General features: G+C 38.7%; 2 protein-coding genes and 1 long non-coding RNA gene across 6 annotated transcripts in view; 2 read left to right on the top strand and 1 right to left on the bottom strand.

Moving 5' to 3' along the window:
• The window catches only part of usp13 (ubiquitin specific peptidase 13), a 36,738-nt gene extending 30,227 nt beyond the window's left edge, over positions 1-6,511 (top strand). For 3 of the 4 annotated variants that reach the window (XM_034675828.1, XM_034675837.1, XM_034675819.1), the window contains exons 19-21: positions 1,888-2,077; positions 3,272-3,356; positions 3,456-6,511. In XM_034675828.1, coding sequence (XP_034531719.1) covers positions 1,888-2,077; positions 3,272-3,356; positions 3,456-3,552 — 372 coding nt within the window. In that variant the 3' untranslated portion in view covers positions 3,553-6,511. The remainder of the gene's footprint in view (positions 1-1,887; positions 2,078-3,271; positions 3,357-3,455) is intronic. The other variant, XM_034675844.1, reaches the window with a different exon arrangement.
• Positions 6,512-10,807: 4,296 nt separating this feature from the next.
• The window catches only part of pex5la (peroxisomal biogenesis factor 5-like a), a 97,792-nt gene continuing 83,523 nt past the window's right edge, over positions 10,808-25,076 (bottom strand). The window contains exons 11-15 of the mRNA XM_034675802.1: positions 23,561-23,631; positions 21,645-21,863; positions 18,291-18,456; positions 15,218-15,375; positions 10,808-12,029 (exon numbers count right to left, since the gene is read on the bottom strand). Coding sequence (XP_034531693.1) covers positions 11,828-12,029; positions 15,218-15,375; positions 18,291-18,456; positions 21,645-21,863; positions 23,561-23,631 — 816 coding nt within the window. The 3' untranslated portion in view covers positions 10,808-11,827. The remainder of the gene's footprint in view (positions 12,030-15,217; positions 15,376-18,290; positions 18,457-21,644; positions 21,864-23,560; positions 23,632-25,076) is intronic.
• On the top strand, positions 13,104-15,510 carry LOC117806756. Its single transcript, XR_004629744.1, has 2 exons — positions 13,104-13,447; positions 15,209-15,510. It is a non-coding gene; the product is annotated as an uncharacterized LOC117806756 (long non-coding RNA).

The raw sequence follows: 25,076 nt of genomic DNA, 5'->3' as shown, positions 1-25,076 counted from the left end.
TCGGTCAGGCAGTTAAATCCTGATCCTGATGGTCACCATGACTGAACCAACCTGATACCAAAGCAAAAAAAGAGGACTGACCTGCACAGAGGAAAGCAAAAAGCATCGCCCAATCATGACAAAGCAGAAGGTTGGCAGGAAGAGAAGTGGAGTGTTAGGACTGACCTGCTCAGTGGAAAACAAAAAGCATCACCAGATCATGACAAAGCAGAAGGTTGGCAGGAAGAGAAGTGGAGGTTTTTAAGAGGGCAAAGACATGATGAGATGATGCAAACCCAGCTCTGTCAGTCATAAGTGGGCTTGGCTGGCCTACTTGTTTGCTCTCCAGACAGCAAATTTAATAGGTCGTACATGTCAGAGTGATTAAAGATGTCTGCTCTACATGCTGTTTACAAATAGTCCCAGCAGCCTTTGAGGTTTAGGAACAGGATCTGTTCCATTGACATGTCACATTATTTTATCATCACATTTTATGATACTTAAATGTTTGATGTACTGTACAAATGTTCCATGTCACAAGTCATGACACAAGTCGTGACACAAGTCGTGACACAAGTCGTGACACAAGTCGTGACACAAGTCGTGACACAAGTCGTGACACAAGTGGTGACATGGAACCGGATTCTTGGATTTCATATTTCGAATGTCAAACTGTCCCTTCAGAGTGTTTTTAGGACATGGTAATAGACACCAGTTTTCCTCGTTTACCGCCCCCAGTGCCACCACACTCCCTGCAATCCACAAAGTTGTTGAAGTGAAATAAAAAGAACACATATTCCCCACGAGAGAGATGGAGGTGTGAGGCAGAGAGGGGTCTCATGGCTGGTGTATTATTAGCTCAAAATCTGGAGGGCGAACTTTTTTCAACCTCAGCGACCTCATTGGGTGAGACAGAAAAAGCAGCCACACTTGCCAGAGTAAAGGCAGACATTCTCCAGGAATCACACCTCTATTTTGGATTAAAAGCAAAAATCCTCATGGGGATTTCAGCACGAATGAACGGTTCCCACCTCTCAGAGAAATGATGCTGGTTTTTAATTTTTTTTTGGCAATGACTGTTTTTGAGGAGCTACCTACAGACAAAACAGCAGGGGAAAAGTAGAGAGAAAACAAGTTTCCACATGAAAATGATTCCTCCTCTACTGTTTTTTTGTCCCATATGCACTGGTTGTAGGCCTTGTGGTTACTTCATGCTGATATTTCCCGTGGCTAGAAGTGTTTCTTTTAGAACGTGCTGCTTCATTAGCTAGATTGTTTGGCATTGGAAGAAAAACATTTCCTATTTCTAAGGGAAGACCATACTATAATAATAGTAATAATAATAATAATACATTTTATTTATATAGCACCTTTTAAAAACATCTTTACAAAGTGCTTTACAGAGTGCAAGACATAGCGAGTGAAAATACTAAAGCACATGACAAAGGTAAGGAGAGCTAAAATGAGTTAAGTAAAAACAATAATAAAAACCATGCAGAAATCGAAAAGTCATTGATGAGTTAAGAAATAAAAGCACATTTTAAAAAGTGTGTTTTTAAAAGAGATTTAAAAGAGGACAAGGATGTGGCTTGTCTGATCTCCTCCGGCAGGTCATTCCAGAGTGACGGGGCCCTGACCGCTAAGGCCCGGTTGCCTCTGGTTTTTAACTTCGCCCTCGGAAGTTCCAAGAGGGACCTGCCGGAGGATCTCAGGCAGCAGTTGGGGACATACATTTTAAGGCATTCACTTAGGTACTCAGATGATATAAGAGCAGCAATTTCAAAACTGGCTAAAATCAATCATGAAACGATTTTAACAGCAAAAAAAAGTTGCAGATAATGCACTGTATGCACTGTGATCTTAAATTTCAGTGAACCTTAGTAAAATAAAATAAAAACATTCTTTCAGAACAATAACCTGGAGCGAGCCCTCGACTGGATCTTTACCCACCCAGAGCTGGAGGAGAGTGATGCCCTCTCAGACATGGCAGACACAGAGCCCAACGACAACGCTTTCTCAAATGCAAACTCACACAGCGACTCCACACTGTCCCCGGACAGAGATACGTCGGGCCCACGGGTCAAAGATGGACCTGGACGTGAGTGAATCTGCATGCTTGATGACAGTGGTTGTAGCCTTTAGACCTTATTTATCCCTCAGTAATAATATCCAAGGATACATTAAATCATCAAAGGTGTAATTCTGTAGACTTATATTGGTGATCAGTAGAATCACAAATCAATATTTATCCAGACAGCATTATCTTCATTGCAACAGAGGACTGGCAGAAGCATTCGGTGTATAATTTAATACAGACCCGCATGAACATGTGTTCAAAGTAAAAACAAAATATCAGAGAGGGTTTTTCATTTCACCTTCATGTAATAAAAGTTCACAGGTTAGCTCACACTCAAGCCCAATTAATGTCTGCCACTTTTACACAGTGCTGCTGGCGTGCTCTGTCGGACCAACTTTAGGTCCAGGAGCAACAAAAATAATGTTAGTGAATGCCAGATGTTTTCATGTCCAGCTGCTGAAGATGTTAATCTAAACAGTTTATGAAGCCTGACATTTACACCGTTTTCCAAATTATTATGCAAGTTACATTTTTGTGAATATTTTATAAACTATGTGAACAGTTGTTTTCAAATTTGTTAGGAAGTCAGATAGTGAATATATTTCTTCAACTGTATGGTTAAAATGATGCTTTTCGGCTGTATTTTTTAAATAATTGCAGAATCTGCAGAAATTAGCATGCCAAATTATTATGCAAGTTGCTGATAAGAGCATATAATTTGTGAAAATTAAAAACTAGGCACCATTTTAAATGTTCTATTGACTCAGTCTGGTTGAGAGCAGGTAAGCAGGCAGACCAGTTTTTGAGGTGATCCTCTTTTGTATTTTCCTTCATGGAGGAAAAGACATTCAGCTAAAGTGAAAAAGATGCCAGTGTTCATGCATGAGCACAATGCACGTCACATGCCTCACGTTATTCCCAGGACAGGATGGCATCTCAGGGCTTTAAAGAGGATTGTTGGCACACTCATTTCTGCAGATTCTGCATTTATTTAAAAAATACAGCCGAAAAGCATAATTTTAACCACACAGTTGAAGAAATATATTCACTATCTTACTTCCTAACAAATTTGAAAACGACTGTTAACATAGTTTTTTAAAATATTCACAAAGATTTAACTTTCATAATAATTTGGAACACAGTGTAGGAGTGGATTAGCTGCTGTTATTTTATCACAAGCTCTAAATGTGACCTGATGTCCTCTTTTTTTTTCAGGTTATGAGCTCTTTGCTTTCATCAGTCACATGGGAGCATCCACCATGAATGGACATTATGTTTGTCACATTAAAAAGGAGGGAAGGTGAGTTGAATACATTAATTAAGGGTGAGGGTAGGTTTAGTTTATACAACTGATTGCATCTTGTAGATAACATCAATTAATGTTTTGTTCCTCCTGTAGGTGGGTGATCTACAACGACCACAAAGTGTGTTTGTCAGAAAGGCCTCCAAAAGACTTGGGCTACGTCTACTTTTATCACCGACTGTCTAGTTGTTAAACTAAAGTCCTCCCCTATCACCCCTCCACCATGCAACCTTTAAAAGAAGCGCAGTCATTCACTGGCAGGAGACTTGAAGACAACACTAATAACAGCTACAATGGAAACAATGGAAAAAACCTCTCTGACCAGCTGCTCGCCTTACCACGATGTCATTCAGGATTAACCAGGAACACTGGTCAAAAAGGGAAAGCGATGCGCTTTTTGTGCATTTTTGTTATGTTATGCTTTAAATGTATATTTAAGTGTCTATGTTTAAGAAAATACATTATCTTGCCAGTGTAGGTACAGAGGGATGTGTGCAATTTCTACTTCTGGAGTGCTCTGCACACAAAATAATGCCACATATCCCATCTCATTGTTCCTTCTCTATGCCTTCAGCTATACTGTGCCAGTATTTTCAAAGTGGTACACTTTTTTTTAAATGTATATTGAAATGGGAGTGCTTCACTGCCAGCCCTTAAATGCTCTGAAACTGCAACAACAAACAACAAATTACTGTGCTGCTGGTGGCCTTGCACTCTGCGCTGAAATACAAACGAATGTTTTTCATCCCCAGTAAATTCAAAGATCCTCCAGAGCTTAAATATTGTAGTTAGGAGAAATTAACAATGTGCTGTATGCTCAAAGTTTCAGACTTGGGGCATGAAGACTGGGTGTTCACTTGGTTTCAAACAGTGTTACTGGCTGAATAATGGCTTAGATCTGCACAGGTTTTACCTGGAGATAACTTGCAAGTAAGCCTCTTTTGAAGGGGAAATTTCCTGAGGTACACTTGCTGAGTTGTCAACATTGAAGTATTTCCTTCCCTGTAAGCACTTTTTGTCTAAAATCAGCTCATAAAATGCAGCCGGAGTGGACTTTATATTCACCAGCTATAAGCATTGATTGTGAAAACTTCAACTTCAGTATTGCTGCACCTGGAAATCCTTGAAGTGGCCATTAGTGGATGTAGAGATTACAGTATCACATAAAGTTGATGCCTAATTTAAATGCTTCATTTGAGATCATATCACCAGTGCATATAAAGATGCCCTCCATCCTGCACTGAACCTCTGTCATTAATTGCAAATTGCAAAATATTGGTAAACCTTCGCACTCTGCTGCAGCCAGCTTCCGTTTGGTTCCTTAATCACTTTGACAGATTCAGACTACAATCCAACCTTTAATCTGAATATTCTGCCTGACCTGTTGCTGCTTTTTACAGGTCACTCAATCCAGATATGCACCTGTACTGTTGTCATGTCTAAAGCAATACATGCACCACAACCATATCAACTCAGCCCTGCTGTATGATAAGAGCTGCACAGTGGCCTGTATCTCTTTCTTGACAAACAGACATGTTGCAGTGCTGAATGTATAACCTTATGGTGCTCACTGCAACTGAAACCTCCAGTTCAGCGTTAATACTCAAAAAACACAGTGAATGTAACCCTTTGCTTTTCAGTCCCAATAATCTCCCAATAATCTCATGCTGGATTATCAACTGTACTCTTCTCAGAATATTCATTATGTGCCGGACAGTTTAACCAAACAGATGTCGTAATTGCTTAGCAATATCAGTGAATTTATACCCTCTGACTGTTGACAACATCTCAGTTTTTTGGCTCATATTGTCTATTTACAACCTCAATGTGGGGTGCATAAACCTGAATCTGAAAACTGGATCATTTCATCTCAAAAATCTGTGTAATGTAACAGTGTTAGTGTTTTGTTTGTGGCAAAAACACTTATTCCAGTGAATCTGTCTTTCACTTTGTGGTGCAAATTGGTAACATATTTTAAAAGGGGATATCTGCTGAAAAACAAAACTTTGAGATTTTTTTTCTGGCATTTTTTTTTTTTAATCTTTGGAGTCATAACTTTTCATATTCAAGGAGAGGACACACCTTTGACAATAAATTGACAACTCTTAAGAGTGTTGAAGGAAAAATATGAGATTAATATCAATGCACAATCTATTAAAGGTCATCTGGTAAGATTCTGAGATAACATGAATGTCTCTGAAAGATCTTTTATAGCAATCTCACTTAAATAGTCAAAGGAGTGCCCCCCCCCCCCCCCCCCCCCCCCCCTAATATATACTTTTACAGCATCTTTTAGATTGCTATCCTTTTTGCTGAATGCCTTTCAGCAGTGTTTCTCCTTAAATGACACTGTGCCTGTGTTTCACTGAATTTCATTGCACAAACATCCGTCATCTACGTCACATACTACTTGATAAACTGCTGCTCTATTCATCATCTATGCAGCACAAAAGTCTAAAAGGTCTCTCTATGCAAGTCTTTTGTTTCTGCTCTTCCTCTTACGGGGATTTCTTCATTTTTGGTCAGAAACCAAACCCACCTGTTGGACCCTGTTCGCAAAAGAGTCTTTCTGCTTCTTATCACACCTGAATTGGTGACAAACTTGTCACCTTGCTTAATGATGCATAGTTATAAATGTCTTGAAATATTCCGTGCAATTAATAATAATTTCTCAGCACCTTTTGTTCCCCCTCGCACTCCATATCATGTTCTCTTTTTGTTTGTCTGTTTTGTTTCAGCTTTCCCTCCAGCTCCAGTCTCAATTCATTTTCTCTTTGTTGTTAAACCTAACAGTACAATGTATCATGAAAAAGCTTTCTCACTGTCAGCATGTGCACTAGACGTTGACATTTAGTCATTTGGATTGTACAATTGTACTTTGGTGAGTTTTAGTCTCTTTTTTTCATTTAACTAAATGTCAAAAAGGTTCTTCACCTGTTTTTACTCTGTTGACTTTTTTGCAAACAAGTTTGTGCCAATTCTGTAGTTTTAATGACATAGGTTTCCTGAAGGGATTATTTTAAGTTGACTTTTGTAATGTATGTGTTTATCCAAATATGGCTTAGGTGTATGTGAATAGAGTGACAGTATACTCAATGGCACTGTTTACTTACCAGTTTTGGATAATTTAATAAACTACACCTTTGATGAGACTCTGCGTCTTTAAGAATTAAATGAACATTTTAAGTCTTCCTTCCAGGACAACAAAGACACCGGAGCATTCAATATATAACAACAGTTTATTTTAAAAGATTACTTTCATATTGTACGTTTCAAAGGTGCTAATGCTTTCCTGGTGATTATACAGGGAGTTATATGCATTATAGTAGGTGTTATAAAGTATGTAATTTTTAGGTTCATTCATCAAAATATCATTTTATTCATACATATCTGATGCATTGATAAATAAACCGGAATAAACTGCTTTTGTACACATGTTGAATCAAAGGAGTGAAGAGAGAAATGTTCACAACATGTACTGATAACCTTTCTGAACCCCAACAAAGGATGATGCTGTTTGTAACATTTTATAAATGCTTTATAGAGCCTGAGCATGATATTAAATGTAAGAGACTAAACCCATCCACAAATTATTATTAGCACACTTGTAAAGCAAAACAAAGAAGTCAATACATATATAGAACCAAGATGTAAAAAATTATAAACCTACATAAATACAAAAGTTGTGCGGTGTTAAACACAGATCATTTTTAAATCAAAACTCCCCAAATTGTGTTTTTTACAGCATTATCTCCTATGAGAAAGTCTTTGCTTGTCAATCAAGAAAAACAGGTCAGAGCATGTTATGTAATTGCATGTGGCTTTGAGCCTATCACGCAGCAGGCTACATTGATCATAAATGACCTGCAAAACACTCTGTAATTATAAAACTCTACAAAGCAAAATGAGATAAGGATTATGTTTGACTTTATTTGTTTCATTATGCCTTTTACGTTTTTATGTATTTGTAAACTCTTGAGCTCCTTATATAGTGCATTCAAAAGCTGTGTAAAAAAATCTGTTATAAATTGAATCCAGCTGATTTTATTTTTGAGTTCATTCCTGATCAGGTATTTTTCATTTAAAAGATATTAAACTCTGCATCCACTCACATGAGGAACCAGATTTAAAGAAGCTTTAGTGATCCGATAAACAAAATTATGATATTAAACACCTATAAAAATATGACTGAAGCTTTACAAATGTGTGCATAAAAATTGATGGAAGTTATGTTTAGTTTCAACACTACAAATCACGGTGAGTGGAACTTTATAGACTGGGGTTATGGAAGTGTTACCAGTACATTTACATTGTGTAGAAGTCATAATTACGAAATTTCTACGGAATATTACTATAACCAGTTGTAGCCATTATTTCTCTGCTTAGTCTCGCTAGTCCTATGCAAGTAAAAGCATCTTGTGTAGAATATTTGCTGAATATATACATCACTTTTTGTAAAGGTTACAGATTTTCAAAAGTGCATTGTAGAAATATTGCAAGGAAACTTCATGGTATATTTCTTTTCTACGGGAGAGAAAGAAAGCACTTCAATGTATTTCATGCATACAAATGAAAAAAAAAAGCATTCAAAAAATAAATGTACAGCATCTAGCATGCGATCAATCTTGATCATTTTTTTTGTAGAAGCATGCGTTAAGCTAGGTCGTTTCACCTGAGAAGGTCCAAAAGTAGGAAGGTTCTAGAAAAAGATAACTGTCATCAGGCTTCCTATCTCAATGCACTACAGTATGATGTGCACGGCAGAAGTTTAGATCATTAGCCAGCAATTTAAGATCTCGTTAAAAAAATAAGTTCTTCATTTATTAACACAACTACAAATGCAAAAAAGCAAAGGCCCACAACCTCATAAGAAAACTACACTTTAACCGACATCATGTTTTGAAGTTCTCAAGTTCACTGTTAACTTAAAAGACAGCTGAGAGGGAAGTGTGCTTAAAAATGGAGGGATACTGGCCTGAGGGAAAATATTCAGATATCTCATTTATCTTCAGGGAACTTTGACAAACAGGTTAAGTTATACTTTATAAGAAGACAAGCGGATCGACATCTTGGATGTACTGACAAACTAATCTGTTACAAACAAAAATGAAAAAAGTGCTGAACGCTTTATCCCATTGTGCATCTAGTCTACAGCGTCAGAAGTAATTGGGTAAACCGAGTTGGAATTCAGTAGAAACACATGCTTGGCTGAAACAGATGAAGCTGTTACACTGAAACATATATGCAAACAAGATTACTATCATAGCCACTCTGTGAAGCTGGGCTTAGCGGTGCTCGCAATTGGAATACTAACGTGCTAATGTTTCACATGTATACAGTTTAGACTTTTTTTAAGGTAAGAGCATTTTCTGATTTGTGCTCCAAACTAAGTATGACTCAAGCTGACTTAAGTTCCATTAGCTTTACAACACTCCAAAGTGTTGTACTGCTTGAAATTTTGATCTCATGATGACAGTAGAAGGAAAAAAGGAACCATAATTCATTTTAAAGATGGGAAGAATATCTGCACAGAAAATACTGTACATAGCAATCCGTCCCAAAGTTGCAAAGAGCTGGAGCAAACCTCAGAGGATGAGCACACTCAGAGTGATTCATGTTGTGTGGAAGAAGAATGGCAGTATCAAAGCCTGTAATGGTCCAATCAGGAATCCAGCAGTTTGCTAGAGTTCAGTCTTCACTTAAGTGTTGGACCAACCAGTATATTCATTTTGTAGAACTATGCTGCTAGCATGGCTGAAAATATCTCATTTTGTGTAAATGATGATGAAATATTCATCTGGAGAGTGCTGATGGACTATTGGCTGTTATCCAAATCATCTCAGCAAAATAAAAGCTGCATCACCATTTTTTTTTCTGTTCATCAGAAAAAAATATCTCAGACTGTGAATATATTTCCACTTCTTCTTTGACCTTGTTGCCTTCGCCGTTGTGCAGTCCACTGTCAGATGTTAAGTAACAGGCATATGTGTTGTGCTTGACAGGGTCCCTCTGCCTCCTTTATCTATTGAACATCATGGATGACCATAAAAAGACTCTGCCAAGTATTTCATAATAAAGTAGCTACTCATTTGGCTCAGCTTGAATGGTCATCCCACTTACTCTGTTTAGATTATTTTTTCAACCAGTTGTAAACAGATTACTTACATTTTTACGCTGCTTGTTGCTTGCTGGTGCCTCCCATTATTGTACAGTTTGCAGAACCACAATGCATTTTGGGGCAGTTACTTATGACCTGTGAGCCAGTCTGGTATACATATAAGAATATCCATACTGTGTAATGCCAAACTAAGTAGTATGATAGTTTATAGTTTTGGACACAGCCGTAAGTTTTGCTCTTTAGCAGGAGAGTCTTCTTCTCAAAGTGCATCAAGGGTGAGTTTCTAGAGGAACAAATGCAGCAGACCGCTGTAGCAGAACAACAGCTTAGGTCAAAGACATATCGTTTGCACCAGGGTTATGAAACATGAAGGCAACAGTTCAGGTGGACACTGTATATATACGTGTGTATCTCTTTCTCTCTCCCTTCGTTTCTTTTTTTGTCCCCTAGTTTCCTAATGAAGCTCTTCTTCTTATTCAGACTATGCCATCAAAGCACCGCACTTTGGAGAATGAATGGCTCTTGAAGTGGTCTCTGGTTCCCCCTGATAGCATTCTCTCAAAGCACTGAATCACCACTTCCTTTTGGTCCGCTGAGGCAGACAGGGACAAACTGACAATTCAAATAGCTACATAAAACATGACCTTTTGCATAGGATCTGGATTTGGAAACCCACTTTTTACAGCACATCCAGACTGTGGACACACCTGCTAAGCAGCAAGGTGCTGAGCTATGCAGTACAGCAGATTATCTATCATTTGCTCTGTTGCACAGCGAAGAACATGGCGTTCACTGCACAGAGTGACTTTCAAAATAGTGACACGAGAGAGTCTGTTTTACAAAAAGTTTAGGAAAATTGCAAAAGAAAAAAAATTCAAAAACTGGCTTCCTACAAACACATGTTTAGAAGATGGACAGTAACTTAAGGATTTTAATGATGTGAATTGCAGTTGGTAAAGCAAAAGAAAAAGTGCAGCATCCTGCCCAAGCTTACATAAATATTTAAATCATGCATGATGGCTGAGGTAAGCTGATTTAATTAAATGTGTGAGCTCTCCTGTCCGTGGAGCCACAGCAATGATGCAAATGACTGCATTAGAAGACATCCTAAGCTCTTTAAGGTCTTGGTTTGCAGCCTCACATTTTTTTTTTTACCTGTAATGCTGTTACGCTGTATAATGAAATGAATACTGTCAGGACAATGAGAGAAAGATGGGAGGACTACAAAAGCCATCCAAGGAAGATCGAGTTATTTTTAGACTTGTAACAACTTCTTTTTTTTGTTACAGAAAACTTTCAAAGTTTCCACACTAATGAAGGTTTACAGATCAGTGATGCCCAGGTTGTGTATTTTCCTTACCAGTCAACATAGAGTGAACAAAGAGAAGCCAGGAGCAAAAACTAAATAAACAAATAAATAAACAAATAAATAAATAAATAAATAAATAAAAAACCCAACAAAACAAAATTAAATGGCTCAGACAGCTCCCGAGTTCAAAAGATGACAGTTATTTGAAGAAATCAAAACCAGTCTGAACATGGCTTAGTGTTTTTGTGTTGCCGTAAAAATAGTATAAATAAATATTTTGTTCACATGCATTAAAGTAAGGCTTTACAACCTGGCTTGCACATTCCACACGGGTTGAGGAAGTTATCTGTTTGTGTGATGTGCAAAGGGAACTTCTTAAAGTGTTTAAATTTTTAACAAGAATCCATTTATGAAAATGCTTATTCATGCAGTATCATTATTCTCCACTGAAAGAGGATGAAAACAAGCCAGGAACCCAATCTGGAGTTCCAGGTCATAATGTGCAGTCTTTATCACTTGCTCACTAAATCCATCCTTCAGGAGGGTGAGACAGTCTAAGTCTTTGAGAGTAATTGGATAACAAAACCTTTTTTTTTTCCTCGAGACCTCGTCTTTTCTCTGCAAAGCAGCGTGAGGGTTCCTCTGTGAGACTCTGTGGGAACTGTCTGTCTGCATGTCTCCACTGGCTTAGCTCTGTTCCACTGGATGAGTCAGTTTTTAATTGATGTGTTCTCTAAGGCATTGCTCGTACAATCTTTGCCCGTCCTTGTGCTCTTCAGGGAAATCACAAATTGCAGTGCAAATCCATCACAAAGCAGCCACTTCAAGCACTTGGCAGAACCTGTCCTCAGAACTGCTCCAAGGTACTTGGGCCAAAAATATAACAACTTTGACGTCTGTAGTTAATTTTGACATGCATAAAAATCACACTGTTGTCTCTACCATCAGATCCGATTCCATTCTGATGTGTGCACTTTGGGCTTTGGCTGAAATTAAGAAGTAAAAGAGGGGGAAGATGCTAATGTCAGTATCTCCCAATCCTCAAATATCTAGGTTAAAGGCTTTCATTAGAAGATCCAGGTCACCAATATTTGCAGCTTGGAAGAGTTCAGGCTGGTCCATCATGGATAAAGCTATCCTCAGAGCAGCCCAGATGTTTCCAGACATCACCTGGTGGTTCTGCTGGCGACTTCGGCTTTTCCTCTGAAGGCTTAAGGCAGTCAGGAAATTACTGGCTGCCTCTCTGGGGATGCAAAAACAACAGGAATCGGTTTGTTTTAGGGCTGTCTATGTGATTCACAAAACCTTAATGGATAAATGTCATTCAAGCATATGGTACATCTTATTTGTTAATTTATCTTATTTAAGTGACAAGATGCCAACTTAAACATTACAGGTGTTTTCAGCAAAACTAAATATTGCAAAAAGTTTTGCTATCGCACTTTCCATATTCTTTTCCTTTTTAAAGCATTTGAAAATAATAACTTCATTCAGAATCAGATCAGAATCAGCTTTATTGGCACAGGTATGCTTGAACACACAAGGAATTTGTCTTTGGTAAACTGTGCTCTCTTTGTACAAAGGCATAAGAGTAAGGCATAAAATAAAAATATAAATATAATAATAATAACAATAATAACAATAAAATCAATATAAACACAACAGAATAATAATAGGCATGACTAATATGTACATAATAACTTAATATGTGATTAAATTGTTTTTCTTCAATTGATATAAATTATCGAGCGGATTGATTGTCTCTTCATTTTTTTTCACCTAAAAGCTCACATAGTTTTAAAATTCTCTTAAAGGTTTTCAAATATTGAAACTCATGGAAGATAATTGACACCCACTCGTTGACCAGCTGAAAACTTTGCATCATTATTAAATTCAGTATTTCGTTGTGATTACTAAAATGTGCTTAATACATTAATTCAGGATCTACTTTTGTTGGCTTATTGCTGTACATGTGCTTCATTGGCGGGCTTATGTTATCAATGTTCAGTACACCTCTTGGTTGAGGATGATGTTTTCAGTAACATGGGCACTTGAATGCCCCTTGCTCTACCAGTGTTGGTAATGTGGAATGTTCCAAGTGGGACTTTGGGGTAGGGTAGGCTGCAAATTCTAAATGTTTATATTTTGCTTCAAACTAACTCTAGCTTTACTGTTTTAGAAAAACTTGATATATTTATGCCTTATGTAAAAGAGAAATTGAATTCAATTAAACTATTTATTTTACTAATAATTAAAACGCTTTATTAGTCTATTTAATCTACCCTTTTTATTGGTAATTTGGTTCAATCAGGAAGCATTTAAAGCTAGCATAAACCCTGTAGCTTCTGTAAAACTGTTGAACATGAATTGTTGAGTTTTTCAAAGTATAGACAGGAATGGCTGATTCTGAACCAATCCTGAGGACAATATTGAATTTTAGGGGAATTCTACATGAGAGTTCAGGCGATAAAAAAGTAGGGCAGTGTTTTGATTTTTAGCAAATACAGGATATATTTAGGGAATGTAGTATAGAAAAGCTAAACTGATCCACACTCCAGTCCAGAAGGTGTCGGAAATACTCCAACAAGCTGTTTTCCAACCGTCATCAAAAAGAGGAAGAAGAAAGCTTCTGTAGCTGTTCGCTGGGGACCCCACTGTGATGTGAGTTTATTTTCTTTAGTTTTTATGATATTGTTTTTCATGTGGCCAATGTTAATTCTAGAATGGAGCTAAGAACTAAGCTACTGTTCACAGTTGATTTAACAGAGTTTGAGATCTGTACCCACATCATTTCTCAGAGACATGAACATCTTTCTCAGGAACTATTTGAACTTAAATGTCCTTGTAGGGTCCATAATGTTGATTTTCACGTCTTATTTGTTAAGCATGATTATTTCCTTTTTATGGTTGACTTCATATCCGGTTTTGGATTCATGGGTGTGGTTCACCTTTTAACTACCTGTTCAGTTGTGTGGTGGGAGGCATACAAAGAGGGTGAGTGGGTTGAATATTTTTGTTGACCGCCACCGTCATCGTTTATTTAGATCTTTTTGGTATTTGATTATTTTGAGTCTTTCGTTAATAAATAGAAACACTTTCCTTTGACTTTGATATTGATTTATGGCAAGACGCGTCACAAACACGAGCCCACTTAGTCCACTTAGTCTCTGCGGCACAGCAAGCCAAGCAAGCTCGCCCAGAAGGCTAATACCCTGCAGCTACACATACAGTACTACTACCTGATTCACTTGTTAGCTTTTTGCACCTGCTAACTTGTACATTACGCCATTATAATTAATTGGTGTTTTGTCTTATCAGCCATGTTATTGAAAACACCTGTTGAATCTTTGCTGCTGGTTCCACACATAGGTTTGGCAGCTGTGGTTAGAGTTATGAAAAGCCATTTTCAATTCTGTCAAAACCAAGCCAAGAAAAGATTCGCTGTCCTTGTATTTTAAACCCTAGTATGTGAGTAAGTAAGTATTTTAAGTGCTAAATATATTTTATGTAAAGTTTGCCTTGTGTGCTCTGCTGCTATGGGTTCTACCTAGTTGTATTGCTCATACCTGATTTTATCTTGGAGCTGCTTGATAACTTCCAATTATGTACAGCTGAATCTTTGTTGTTTAAGTTTGAAATTACATAGGGTTTGGCCTACATGTGAAGTAATTAGGTCTATATTCTATTTTGTTTTTCCACAAACAGAAGAGAATTCAATCAAATCATACATCTTGCCTTCAAACCACATTACACATTTAAAATAAAACATCAAGAGTGGATTATATAAAGACATTTCCATTAGAAGAGAAGAAATAAAAAAATTGAACATAATACATAAAAAATAAAACAAAATAACATACTGCCACCATATCATACTGTACATTAAAAACAAGGAAAACCCAGCTGCCAGACCACTCCCCCCAACAGGTCGATGTCATGCATATTGCCATTATAATACATTTTTGCATACCAAGTACAAGCAAATATAATACCTGATAAAAAATGCAAAGCTAGCTAAGCTATACCGACAAGGTCTATATTCTTAAATATGTTGACTTTGAGTTACATTATGGGTTTTGAACATTAATAGCTCAATATAATTTTGTCATATGAATGGCATGGATTCATTGTTTTCTACAGGTATTCCTTTTCTTTTTGCCAATTCACATAACTGTCTCTTTATAATTACAAATTACAAACTCCCTCCTTTTTTTTTACTCATTACTCAAGGATTTAAGAATTCGAGGGGGTCAGGTGGTGTTCACCAAGTACAAAGATGACAAAGTAGCATATGTTTGGTTTGTGTCAGGGTGGGTGGATGTTTGGCTGTAATCTGCATTCTAGTCATCCCTCCTGATGGGCTATTTGATTGTTAAGAGTTTAGGTCAGAACGTATTGATTACAAATATCTCCTCTATCCAGGTCACTCACCTGTGTGCCCCCAGGTTAATGCAGCTGATTCCCAGGTTGTAGCGGGACCTGATAAATCCAGGCTGTAGCTCCAGGGCTCTTGTGTATGCCTCTACGGCTTCCTCACTCCGATCCCCGTTTGCCAGTGTGGCCCCCAGGCGATTCCACAACAAATAGTCCTAGATGGAGGGAGGGAGCGATGTTTTAGTGCTGATCAATGTCAACTGTTTTGTCAGCCTGTATTGTTTTGATTGCACTCAAATGTCTGTCTGCATTCAATTAATGAACAGGATTAAAGTTTCTTGAAAAACTCATTAACAATGTCTAAATTGTTGTCCTAAATCTTATTCACGCTTGAAAAATAGCCCCCTGTGTTTTGAATAACCTGACAAAGGTAATTCAAGGGGAGCTGACATTCATCACACAGGGTGTCCTTGTCGTTCCTTTACACCTGCAGGGGGACAGGCACATACAGAGGTCATGGTCTGCTACAGTATTGGGGTCCTTAATCTTTGGCTAAGCCTGGCAGTGGGATATAATTATCTCCCTTTGTGTTTGGGGCTAGTTCTCCAGCAGGGGAGCCCATATTACCAAGTCAAATGCGGGGGGTTGGATTTAACAGTGAGTAATATTCTTGCCGGCCTGGGACAGCGTTTGGAGGACAGAGACTGATTTGCATGAAGGAGATGCAGAGACGAGGGGAAAGTTTGTGGGTCTAAGCATGTTGTTCTTGTGGGTTTATTCTTGCATCCCAGTGTTTGACATACGAGCCAAAGCCTGCATGTGTGTGTGTGTGTGTGTGTGTGTGTGTGTGTGTGTGTGTGTGTGTGTGTGTGTGTGTGTGTGTGTGTGTGTGTGTGTGTGTGTGTGTGTGTGTGCGTGCGTGCGTGCGTGCGTGCGTGCGTGCGTGCGTGCGTGCGTGCGTGCGTGCGTGCGTGCGTGCGTGCGTGCGTGCGTGCGTGCGTGCAAATTGCACTAGACCTCCGCTCTGCTCTCGGGCTGGGTCATCAGTGACAGCGTATGTGTGCCAGTCAAGAGTTCATGAGGCCAGATTCTGCAGCTCCTTGCTTCACATATTGCTGTGACAGTTGTGTGTGCTTCACTGCATCTGTTTGCATGAGCCTTCCCTCTCTAAGGATGTGTACAAGCTTGAGGGCTTCATGTCTACGAAATGTGTTGGCATGAGAACATGTGGCGTGTGACAGACTGTGTGTGCGCTTTGGTTGTGTGTGTGTCTTGAGAAAATCTTCGGCACACGATGTGTTTACAGAGGCCAAATCTGATTATGAGCTAAGAGGCCAACTGTAGAAGGTTGACTATATTAGGCATGTATCATTTTGCTAATATTTCTATGATCTTACTAAAAAGACACTAAGTGTAGAAAACATAACATAGTAAGTGTTAGTAAATTGTGATTGGGCATGAAAGACTTCACAATCTCACAATTTCTTATGGAACATCTTCTCTGCCCTCTACTTTAATTCACTGCCAACATGATAATATTTTACACATCAACATTTTTAATAGTAGGACTTTTGTTTTCTGAAAACAGGTAAATAACTTTAATTTTTTTGTTTAACATATTTTGACAAAAAGCAATAAATCAAGTAAGTCTTCAAGAACAGAACCATTTCTGTAGGAATTTAAAACTATACTAGATGTTACAGAATTACCTGTAACCAGGGTGTAAAATTAAAACACGGCAAGTGCCAATTGAGCGCAAAAAAATTAGTTTGGCCTGTAAAACAAAAACACACACCCGCCAGTGGCTGATAAAAAATTTTGTATTGCCTGTGAGGTTTTGTTTTCATACTTTCGCCCATTTCTGCCAAATTTCAGGCTATTTTGACCCTCGCGGCGCGCTGTACTTGCGTTGTGATTTGGTACACTGGGAACGGCGTGACGTCAGCTACTGGAGTTCTATTAATTCCCTTTGCTTGAAAAAGCACGGCGGGAAGAGCGTTTCGAGGAAGATGTTACGACACATTCCCGGCGTGATGCCACCACAAACAAAAAGGATAAACAAAGAGGCAGGAGACGATCAAGAAGAGGAACAGACAGTTAAATGGAGTAATGTCACTATACAACGTTTCAAAGAAAACTGGAAAATTGAAGAGGCTGGCCAACCTCGGTCCTGGCTGACTTACGACCAGACAAACCACACCATGAGCTGCAGCCTTTTGCCTTTTTTAAGTTGGATTTTCATAATAAACTGTATGGTAATTATTTTAAATCAAATAAGGCATTATTTTTTATTTGGCCTGGTGAAAAATATTTTTGGCCGGTACATTTTTGGAGGTCACTAACCAATGGCAGATGAGGTAAAAAGTTAATTTTACGCCATGCCTGTAACATTGCAAGCTATCAGCTATCATTGTCTTGGATAAAACAAAAACACAAGAAAACAGCATCCTCAGATTTCCCATTAGGAAAAATTACCCAGAACAATTTAGCATGTGATACTTATTGAACCTCATAACTAAGATGCCAGCTGGAGTCATCCAACTGTCGGAGATTATACTCTGAATGGAAAAACTGTGAACCCCCTGTGTTCATAAATTATAGTGTAGTGTATATGTGTGTATGCTTGTTGAACTGGCAATGAAAAATCTGCCTATACAGGACAGAAAAATCAGTCAGTCAGCTTATCAAGCTGCTTTTTTGAGATGTCTGACACTTCAACCAGAGGGCAGCAGAATCCTCAATATCATCATATAAAGCTAAGATACTTGCAAAGCTTAATGCTATAAAGTGTGGTGATGATTTTGTGTGAATTGACCCTTTAAGAACAGGGTGATCCTTGACAGTAGTGAATATTCTTATCTGTTTTTGTGATATTACTTTGATATAGTTTTTGAAAACACTTTAATATGCATAGCAAAATATGAAGGACTGTACATTTCATATTTCTTTTATTTAATGTGTTGGATGTCAGCTTTCCTTATGCTTGATCCATAAGTAAGAAAAAAAAGTTTTGAAGCGACAGCGCAGAGTATTTCCTGCTTGTGACCAATCTTTGTATAGCTACAGCTTCACTCTTTCTAATCTGCATGTTTCTGTGTGTGTCAGGCGTGCGTGTGTGTGGTTGTCCTACCTCAGGCCGCACTGATAGTGCTGTATTAAAGGCATCTACAGCTTTGTTGAACTCTCCACTGAGGTTGTAGAGAACCCCCAGGCCCGTCTGTAAATCCGGGTCGACGCTGTCAGAGTTCTGCTGAACTGCTTCCAGAAAGAGCTCCTTGACCTCTGGTTGCAGGGAGCTGTGGACACATGCACACACACACACACACACACGCACGCACGCACGCATGCATGCACACACACAAACACAAACACACACACACACACACACACAAACACACACACACACACACACACACACACACACACACACACACACAAGGATTAGTGTGACTTAAAGCTGCTGAGTGAGCGCTCTTGAGATTGCATAGCCATGATGTTCTCTATACTGCATGCTAACTTATACTCATGGAGTGTAAAGAGAGAAGATTGACAGGAGGTTAAGAGAGAAAGTGAGGGAAGAGATGAAAATAAGAGCAAAGGAGGAGGAGGAGGTGGAGGGCGCTCAGTTAATGTGAATCAAGCTTTTCCTCTGTTTTTTATGGAAGCCTGGTTATTGAATTAGGTTAATAGATAATCAATTATTAAGTTTTGGGCTAATGTTGATGGTTAAGTTAATTTACTGGTATTGTTTTGTTCCACTACTAAAGCAGCTACATGGAGGCATTAACAGTCCTACCACACAATACTTGAAAAGCACTAAAGGGGAAAAGGTGAGTGTCTGGTATTACATATGAATGTTGGACTTCACTATAGGCCGTCACACCTCGATTACATTTGTATAAATGATTAACTTAATGAAACATTTTTTTTTTATGTATACAGCCAAGCAATTAAGGTGTGTCTCTGTCTTGTTACCGTATAAATGAAGGGACCGGGTCGGTCTGCTCTAGCTGCACCCCGCAAAGTCAGGTTGTGTTTTCAGTACAGACTCCCAGCAGGGGGTATCCGCTCTGGGCCCTGTTAAAGTCCTGCTGAGCAAGCTTTGGAGTATGAATTGCTTCATTTAGCTGCAGAACAAACAGTTCTTACACATTGATTTAAATGCATTTCAATCTAGAATTTCCCAGTGTCATAGTCAAGTCACGGCCTGGAGTTAACATCCAAATTGCTCTGTTATCCACAGCACTGGATGAAAGCACAGTGACTACGATGCCTTGGTGATAGCAAAGGTTAAAGAGGCCCCACAGTTCAGTACAGCAACTTCAAGAGTTGCTTTCATTAATTCCGCTATCATTCCAACATCCAGATTATGTAAGAGAAAGGTAAAGATAAAAAACATGACCATCTCTGGTCTACCTGGACTACACTGGCCAAGATTCTGGTAGTCTCATTCAAAGTTATTGATCGCTATCAGTTGTCTCTGAGTTTTTAGTTAATCCTGATGCAAACTTAACCTTTCCTGATGTAGCTTTTTCTATACTGAAAGAACCATTTTTTGTCAGTGAGTCACCAGAGCTTATTAACAGCTGCTCTTGTATGTTCTTGTAGCTAGATATTGACTCATCCTCATCGTGTACAGGATACAGGAGAGCAAGACTGAACAAACTGATGAAGAAGGCCAGCTCAGTCCTGGACCCTGTGGAGGTGTTGGCTGACTTATGGCTAAGCTGTCATTTCTGATGAAAATTTCTTTTTATGTATATATTCTTGTTGAAATTCTTGAATTTCCCCCCCTTTTTTTTTGCTGCTGTAACTCCATGAATTTCCCCGTTGTGGGACGAATAAATGAGTATCTTATTTTATCTTATCTTATCCTGTGTTATTAGATCAATGGGTTAGTGTTTAACATTGACTAAAGGCAGGAACTATTAGACTGATGCACAATCTGAATCTTAAAATCTTTGTTTTATTATAAGTTGAAATTCATTTAAGTTGCATGCATGAATGTACAACTTAAAACCTCTGTTAGGCCAGCCCATCACTGCAACGTCTCTCCTAGAGGGACCCACATCCACAGTTTGAAAACCAATGCACTAAAGTGAAAAATTAAAATGACAGCTTCTTCTGCCACAGTGGTCAATTGGTCCTTAGCTTTTGGATAAAGGATCTCCCTTTTGTTATGTCTCAGTTTCCATCAGGCCAGTCAGAACAAAGGGAGGGAGGAGAAGGAGCATTAAAGAGAAAATAGGTGGATGAGAGTAAGCAGCTGACGATAAAAAGATGGTACTGTATGGATAAGAAAGGGAACCATGTAAGCATTAAGGATTCAATCAAGAGGTTCATAAGCTCTACAACAGAAAGAAGGCCTTTTCCATCTGATAAATCCAATAGCCTAATTTTTCCAGTTGAAGATAACAGACCATCTGCTCTCACAGCAGGAAGAGCAGTTCAACAAGATGGATACACATAACTCCATGTAACTGTCTTGCCATTGAAATTAGTTCTTTGGAGAACAGCTTTGGATGAGAGACCATAAATCAATTTTTGCTTATACTGATCCAGAATTGGACTTGAGATAAAACAAATGAACTCCTGGAATGGCTGGAAAATATCTTGCTTTTGAGTGAGAAAAATGACTCTGTGCAGCTACACAAGGGAAAATCTACCAGACATAAATGTCTATCATTGACAGTACAATGATACTGATTGATTTCCAATGAAGGATGAATTTCAGGTGGAAAAGGAAGGGGTAGAAATTTTCCAGTACATTTCCGGAAAGTTTTTGGTAAATTTCCATGGGAAGTTAAGCTGGGTAATTTTGGAAATATTCCAAATTGGAGACTTTACATTGGAATTATGTGAATTAACTGGGAATTGAGGGTAATTTAATGGAAAGGTATCATATCAAAGCATAAATATTTGGTATGCTGTAAGCAGACATCCATCCAAAATAATACAACACAACCCATTCAAAAATTAACAAAAATGCAATCCCAACAAAGTCCCATTCAACATGCAAATAAAAAAGCATCCTCATCAAGCTTCTCAAGCCTAGCCTCTGCAGGATTCTAGAAGTCATCTGTGCATGTGATGGAGGAATGCACAGTGCATGTGTGCATGTGTGGTCTCAATAACCCTGCAGTGTGCTATGTGCATGTGATTGAGGAATAATATAGATATTCAACTGTACCTGCATGAAATCTGGTTTTTTTTGGTCAGGATTATGCTAAAATATATCTTCCCCAACTATACTAAGAGCCAACCTTCAATTTAGTAAATTCCTGGTTTATTTCCGTTAATTCCCATGGAAAGTTTCCATCTTTGAAAATTCCAGGAATTTTGCAACATTGTCACACATACATGTGAACTGATGATAAACTTTTCCGGTTAACTTTACATGCCTTGAAATGAAATGGTTAAAATCTCCACTCTTTGTTTTCTTGAGTACCTGTGTGTTGTTTGAATGCCGCTTATTAAGTCTCACCTTTCGTGTCTTGCCATGCTGAGAACCTGTGACATTCTGCGTTGGGAGTTTGGGGATCCGATCAGATGTGTCTTGCCCTTCACAAGGTGCTTGTACTTTGGATTATACCGCAGCCAGCGGGTGAGGGCCTCACAGGCGTCATTGCGCATACCGGTGTTGGTCAGGCTCACTGCCAAAGCCATGAGGGCAGGGAGGTTGCTTGGGTGGAGCTCCAAACACCTGGATGGAGACAGGACATAGGCAAGTGAGAAGAAGAAGTGGTGTAGGGTGTGCACTTCAAAGGGAACTCGTGACTTGACAGGCATTAATTGGGACAGGCCAAAGCGAGGGAACATCAGGCGTAGGCTAATGATTTCTGGGTCAGGATGGAGGAGCTGCACCTTCCCTGCCCTGACTCTGCTGCAGAGGCTGGGGATGCATGCTGCCCTCAGCACCAGGGTTAGCTGATTTGCATTGGGTTTGCATGAAAAAAAAGTGCCCTTGCTGGTTGCTCCACAGCTAGAGGAGGAGAGTGTGTTCCTACTATGTGCTGATGTTATATCACCGGTTATATCACTGGGGCTAATGCCGCTAAGATCCACGATTGCCTTTGTAATTGAAAAGGGGAGAAGAGCAGCACTGTGTCCGATGAACGACTTGGATTAGTTAAGAGATTGGAGGAGCAGCCAGGACAAGATTTAGCTTTCATCAAGATAATTTTCAAGCCAGATTTCCTACAGCTGATTTGCCAACTTCCTTTAAACCCTTATAATCTCAGTCAGACCAAATTATTTCAGACCACTTCTGCAATGTGCAGAAGGTGAAGATTAAATAAACTTCACTTAAGGCAACCCAAATCTAAAATGCACTTACAGGGATATGTTCTTTGTTAAAGATGTTTTGTATGGCATAAAAGAAGTGAAAATTGAAAGATAGACTGTTATGGACAGATTTGGCAGACTTGTTCAAGTACAAGATTACAAGCCCCTTAAAAGCACTACAGAAAAGATGGCCAATCTATCACTGCCACATTGACAACTCACACAACTCCTAAAATGTTCATATTTATGTGGAGACGCATAAAGGTAAGAAAAAAAGACAAAAAAAGTGTGTATTCATGTGTTTTTTGTTTAACTCTGAGGCATTATTAGATAAAGTGCTTCAAAGGACAGATTAGAGAAGGATAACATTATGCTTGCCAGCTAAAGTGTTGACAGTGTAGCAACAACAGGAAAAATGCCAGTTAAACATCTAATCTCACTTCATACACAAACACTTCCCCTCACAGATGGAGCTGTTACGTAATGAACCAACTAAATAGTCACCCAGCAGATCTGATTTAAAATATAGAGCAATCCAACTTCCTTGCAGTAGTTCTGTTTTTTCTTATTTTAGTGTAAACTTTACAGAATGAAACAACTATATCACACCTTTAAAATATAAGGATAGTTTTCTCTTGAATGGCTCTCTTGTGTTTTCATTTGACTTGTCAGTGTTCACACTCTCAGAAAGGTGCAATTTCTGGCTGAGGGAGTGTTATGAATGAAAGTGGGCCACCTCCCATTGAGGACTCTGTTCAGACTCTGGCTCTGTGCAATCACCATCCATGTGGGGTGCCTCTATTTTAAGGATAAAACTTGACAACATTGGCTTGTTAAGTGAGACAGAAAAGGAAAATGATGATGCTGTTGTTGGATATATATACAGTATGTATATATCAGAATGTTAAATTGACTTCCCATCTTCTGCTAAAAAGTGCAATGATAGCTGTCAAGCAAATTTCATAGGCAGGGATTAATCCTTTAAAATGACATTTCCACAGAGCCGTGTTGGTGCAAACAGCTGGTGTTCTCCAGCAGAAACAGCTGACAGTTTGCTAAGTCTAAAAAAAATGTTTTTGTTTTAAATGGTAATTTGATGCAGTTGTTTCTTCTTACCGCTGAAGGGAGACGATGGCAGCCTGCTCGTTCTCATTTTCAGCCTGGGTGGTCCCCAACACTTGCCAAGCCTGTAGGGAAACCAAACACAGGTAACAATAAACAGCAGGGTGCAAACCTGGACTCTGTAGCCAGTATTCTCCAGGGGTGAGAATACAGAGTGACTCAGCAAAGTCTGTCAGACACAATCAGTGGGACCCAGCACAGAGCGAATGATTCCAGTGTTTCAGACAAATCATTAAACAAGAGCTATAAACAATCAGAACAATGTAAGTACCTCACAAGAGCAATCAAGGGAAAATTAAATTATGATTTCAGATTAGCTTTTAAGTGTTAAGCAAGGAGGGTTGTCTTTAGACTTTTAAAGATACTCCATTAATTCATCACAGTGATGGAGTGCTTATTTAATGCAGCTATCAGAGGACTGCTGGTGTAATGCTTTATCTCTTTCGTACAGTGAATTTGTAGTTTAAGTGAGGACTCTTTATTTATTCAGAGCTGAAGGATAAGTTGATTAGTCGACAAAAAATACACCAAGGACTATCTGAAACTGACTCTATTCCAGTGTGTTGTTCTGTTGAGCAAAACACTATCTGGTAATGTGCATCATACATAAATATGTGTGGACTTGCTTTATTGTGTTAGCTTTTGCACAGTAAACCTTAAATGTGTCTGTTAAAGAAGCACTGCTGTGGATTTTTGTGCTAGTGTTTGACCCCAGAGGGGAGATGCAACTGGAAATCTTCTTTGATCCGTACAAAAGGGCAAACAATATTAGAGTACCAGCCTAAAATAAAAAATGTTAGATTAGGAGATTAATCTTTTGTATTTTAACACCTACTAACCTGTTCTTAATCTCAACTCTGAGTTTCTTTTTTTCCCACTCTTTGGAAAAAGGGTCATAATTATTTCTGAATGGCTCTGAGGTCCTCAGAGAGGGCCAATAAGCCACTAAGCGCCGTAGGAGGAATATGGGAATCGTATTAGTTCCATACACCGCAGGATAATCCTATCCTCGGAATAACTGGCACATTTCTGTATATTCCAGGGGATTCTGAAAGTACTTTGTATGAAGGCTTTGCTCTTTCATCCTGCAAAGAGGTCCCTGCTTTTGAAACGGGGAGAATACAAAAAAGAGAGAACCTGCGGACTGAGCTATTATTTGGCTGGCTGAGCAAATGGAAATTCTTATCAAGAGTGTGAACAAGTTTTTTTTCTTTTTGCTACAGTAAACAAGTCTTTTAAGAAAAAAAAAAGCATGTGCCCTCTGCAGGCAATCAGCATGTGAGTGCTGCCTGCTAAAAATCAGCTTCACTCTGCCTGTGGTCAGTGAGGCATTCTCCCTCTCCAGCTTAAATTATCACTGGAGGAGTGACTGGATGTCTTCAGTTGGGGTTGAAAACCAAACAGCTTCAGTCGGGCTGACATTTGCAGGGGTGTAGTTTTATTGTTCATCTTTTTTGAAAATACATTCCCTGTAAATGTGTAAATATGAAAAGCTTGATGGCTTGCCTGA

This window comes from Notolabrus celidotus, chromosome 2 (assembly GCF_009762535.1).
Source record: "Notolabrus celidotus isolate fNotCel1 chromosome 2, fNotCel1.pri, whole genome shotgun sequence".
Classification (NCBI taxonomy): domain Eukaryota; kingdom Metazoa; phylum Chordata; class Actinopteri; order Labriformes; family Labridae; genus Notolabrus; species Notolabrus celidotus.
Note: the sequence above shows the minus strand (reverse complement) of the source record. Positions and strands in the feature narration are given on the sequence as shown.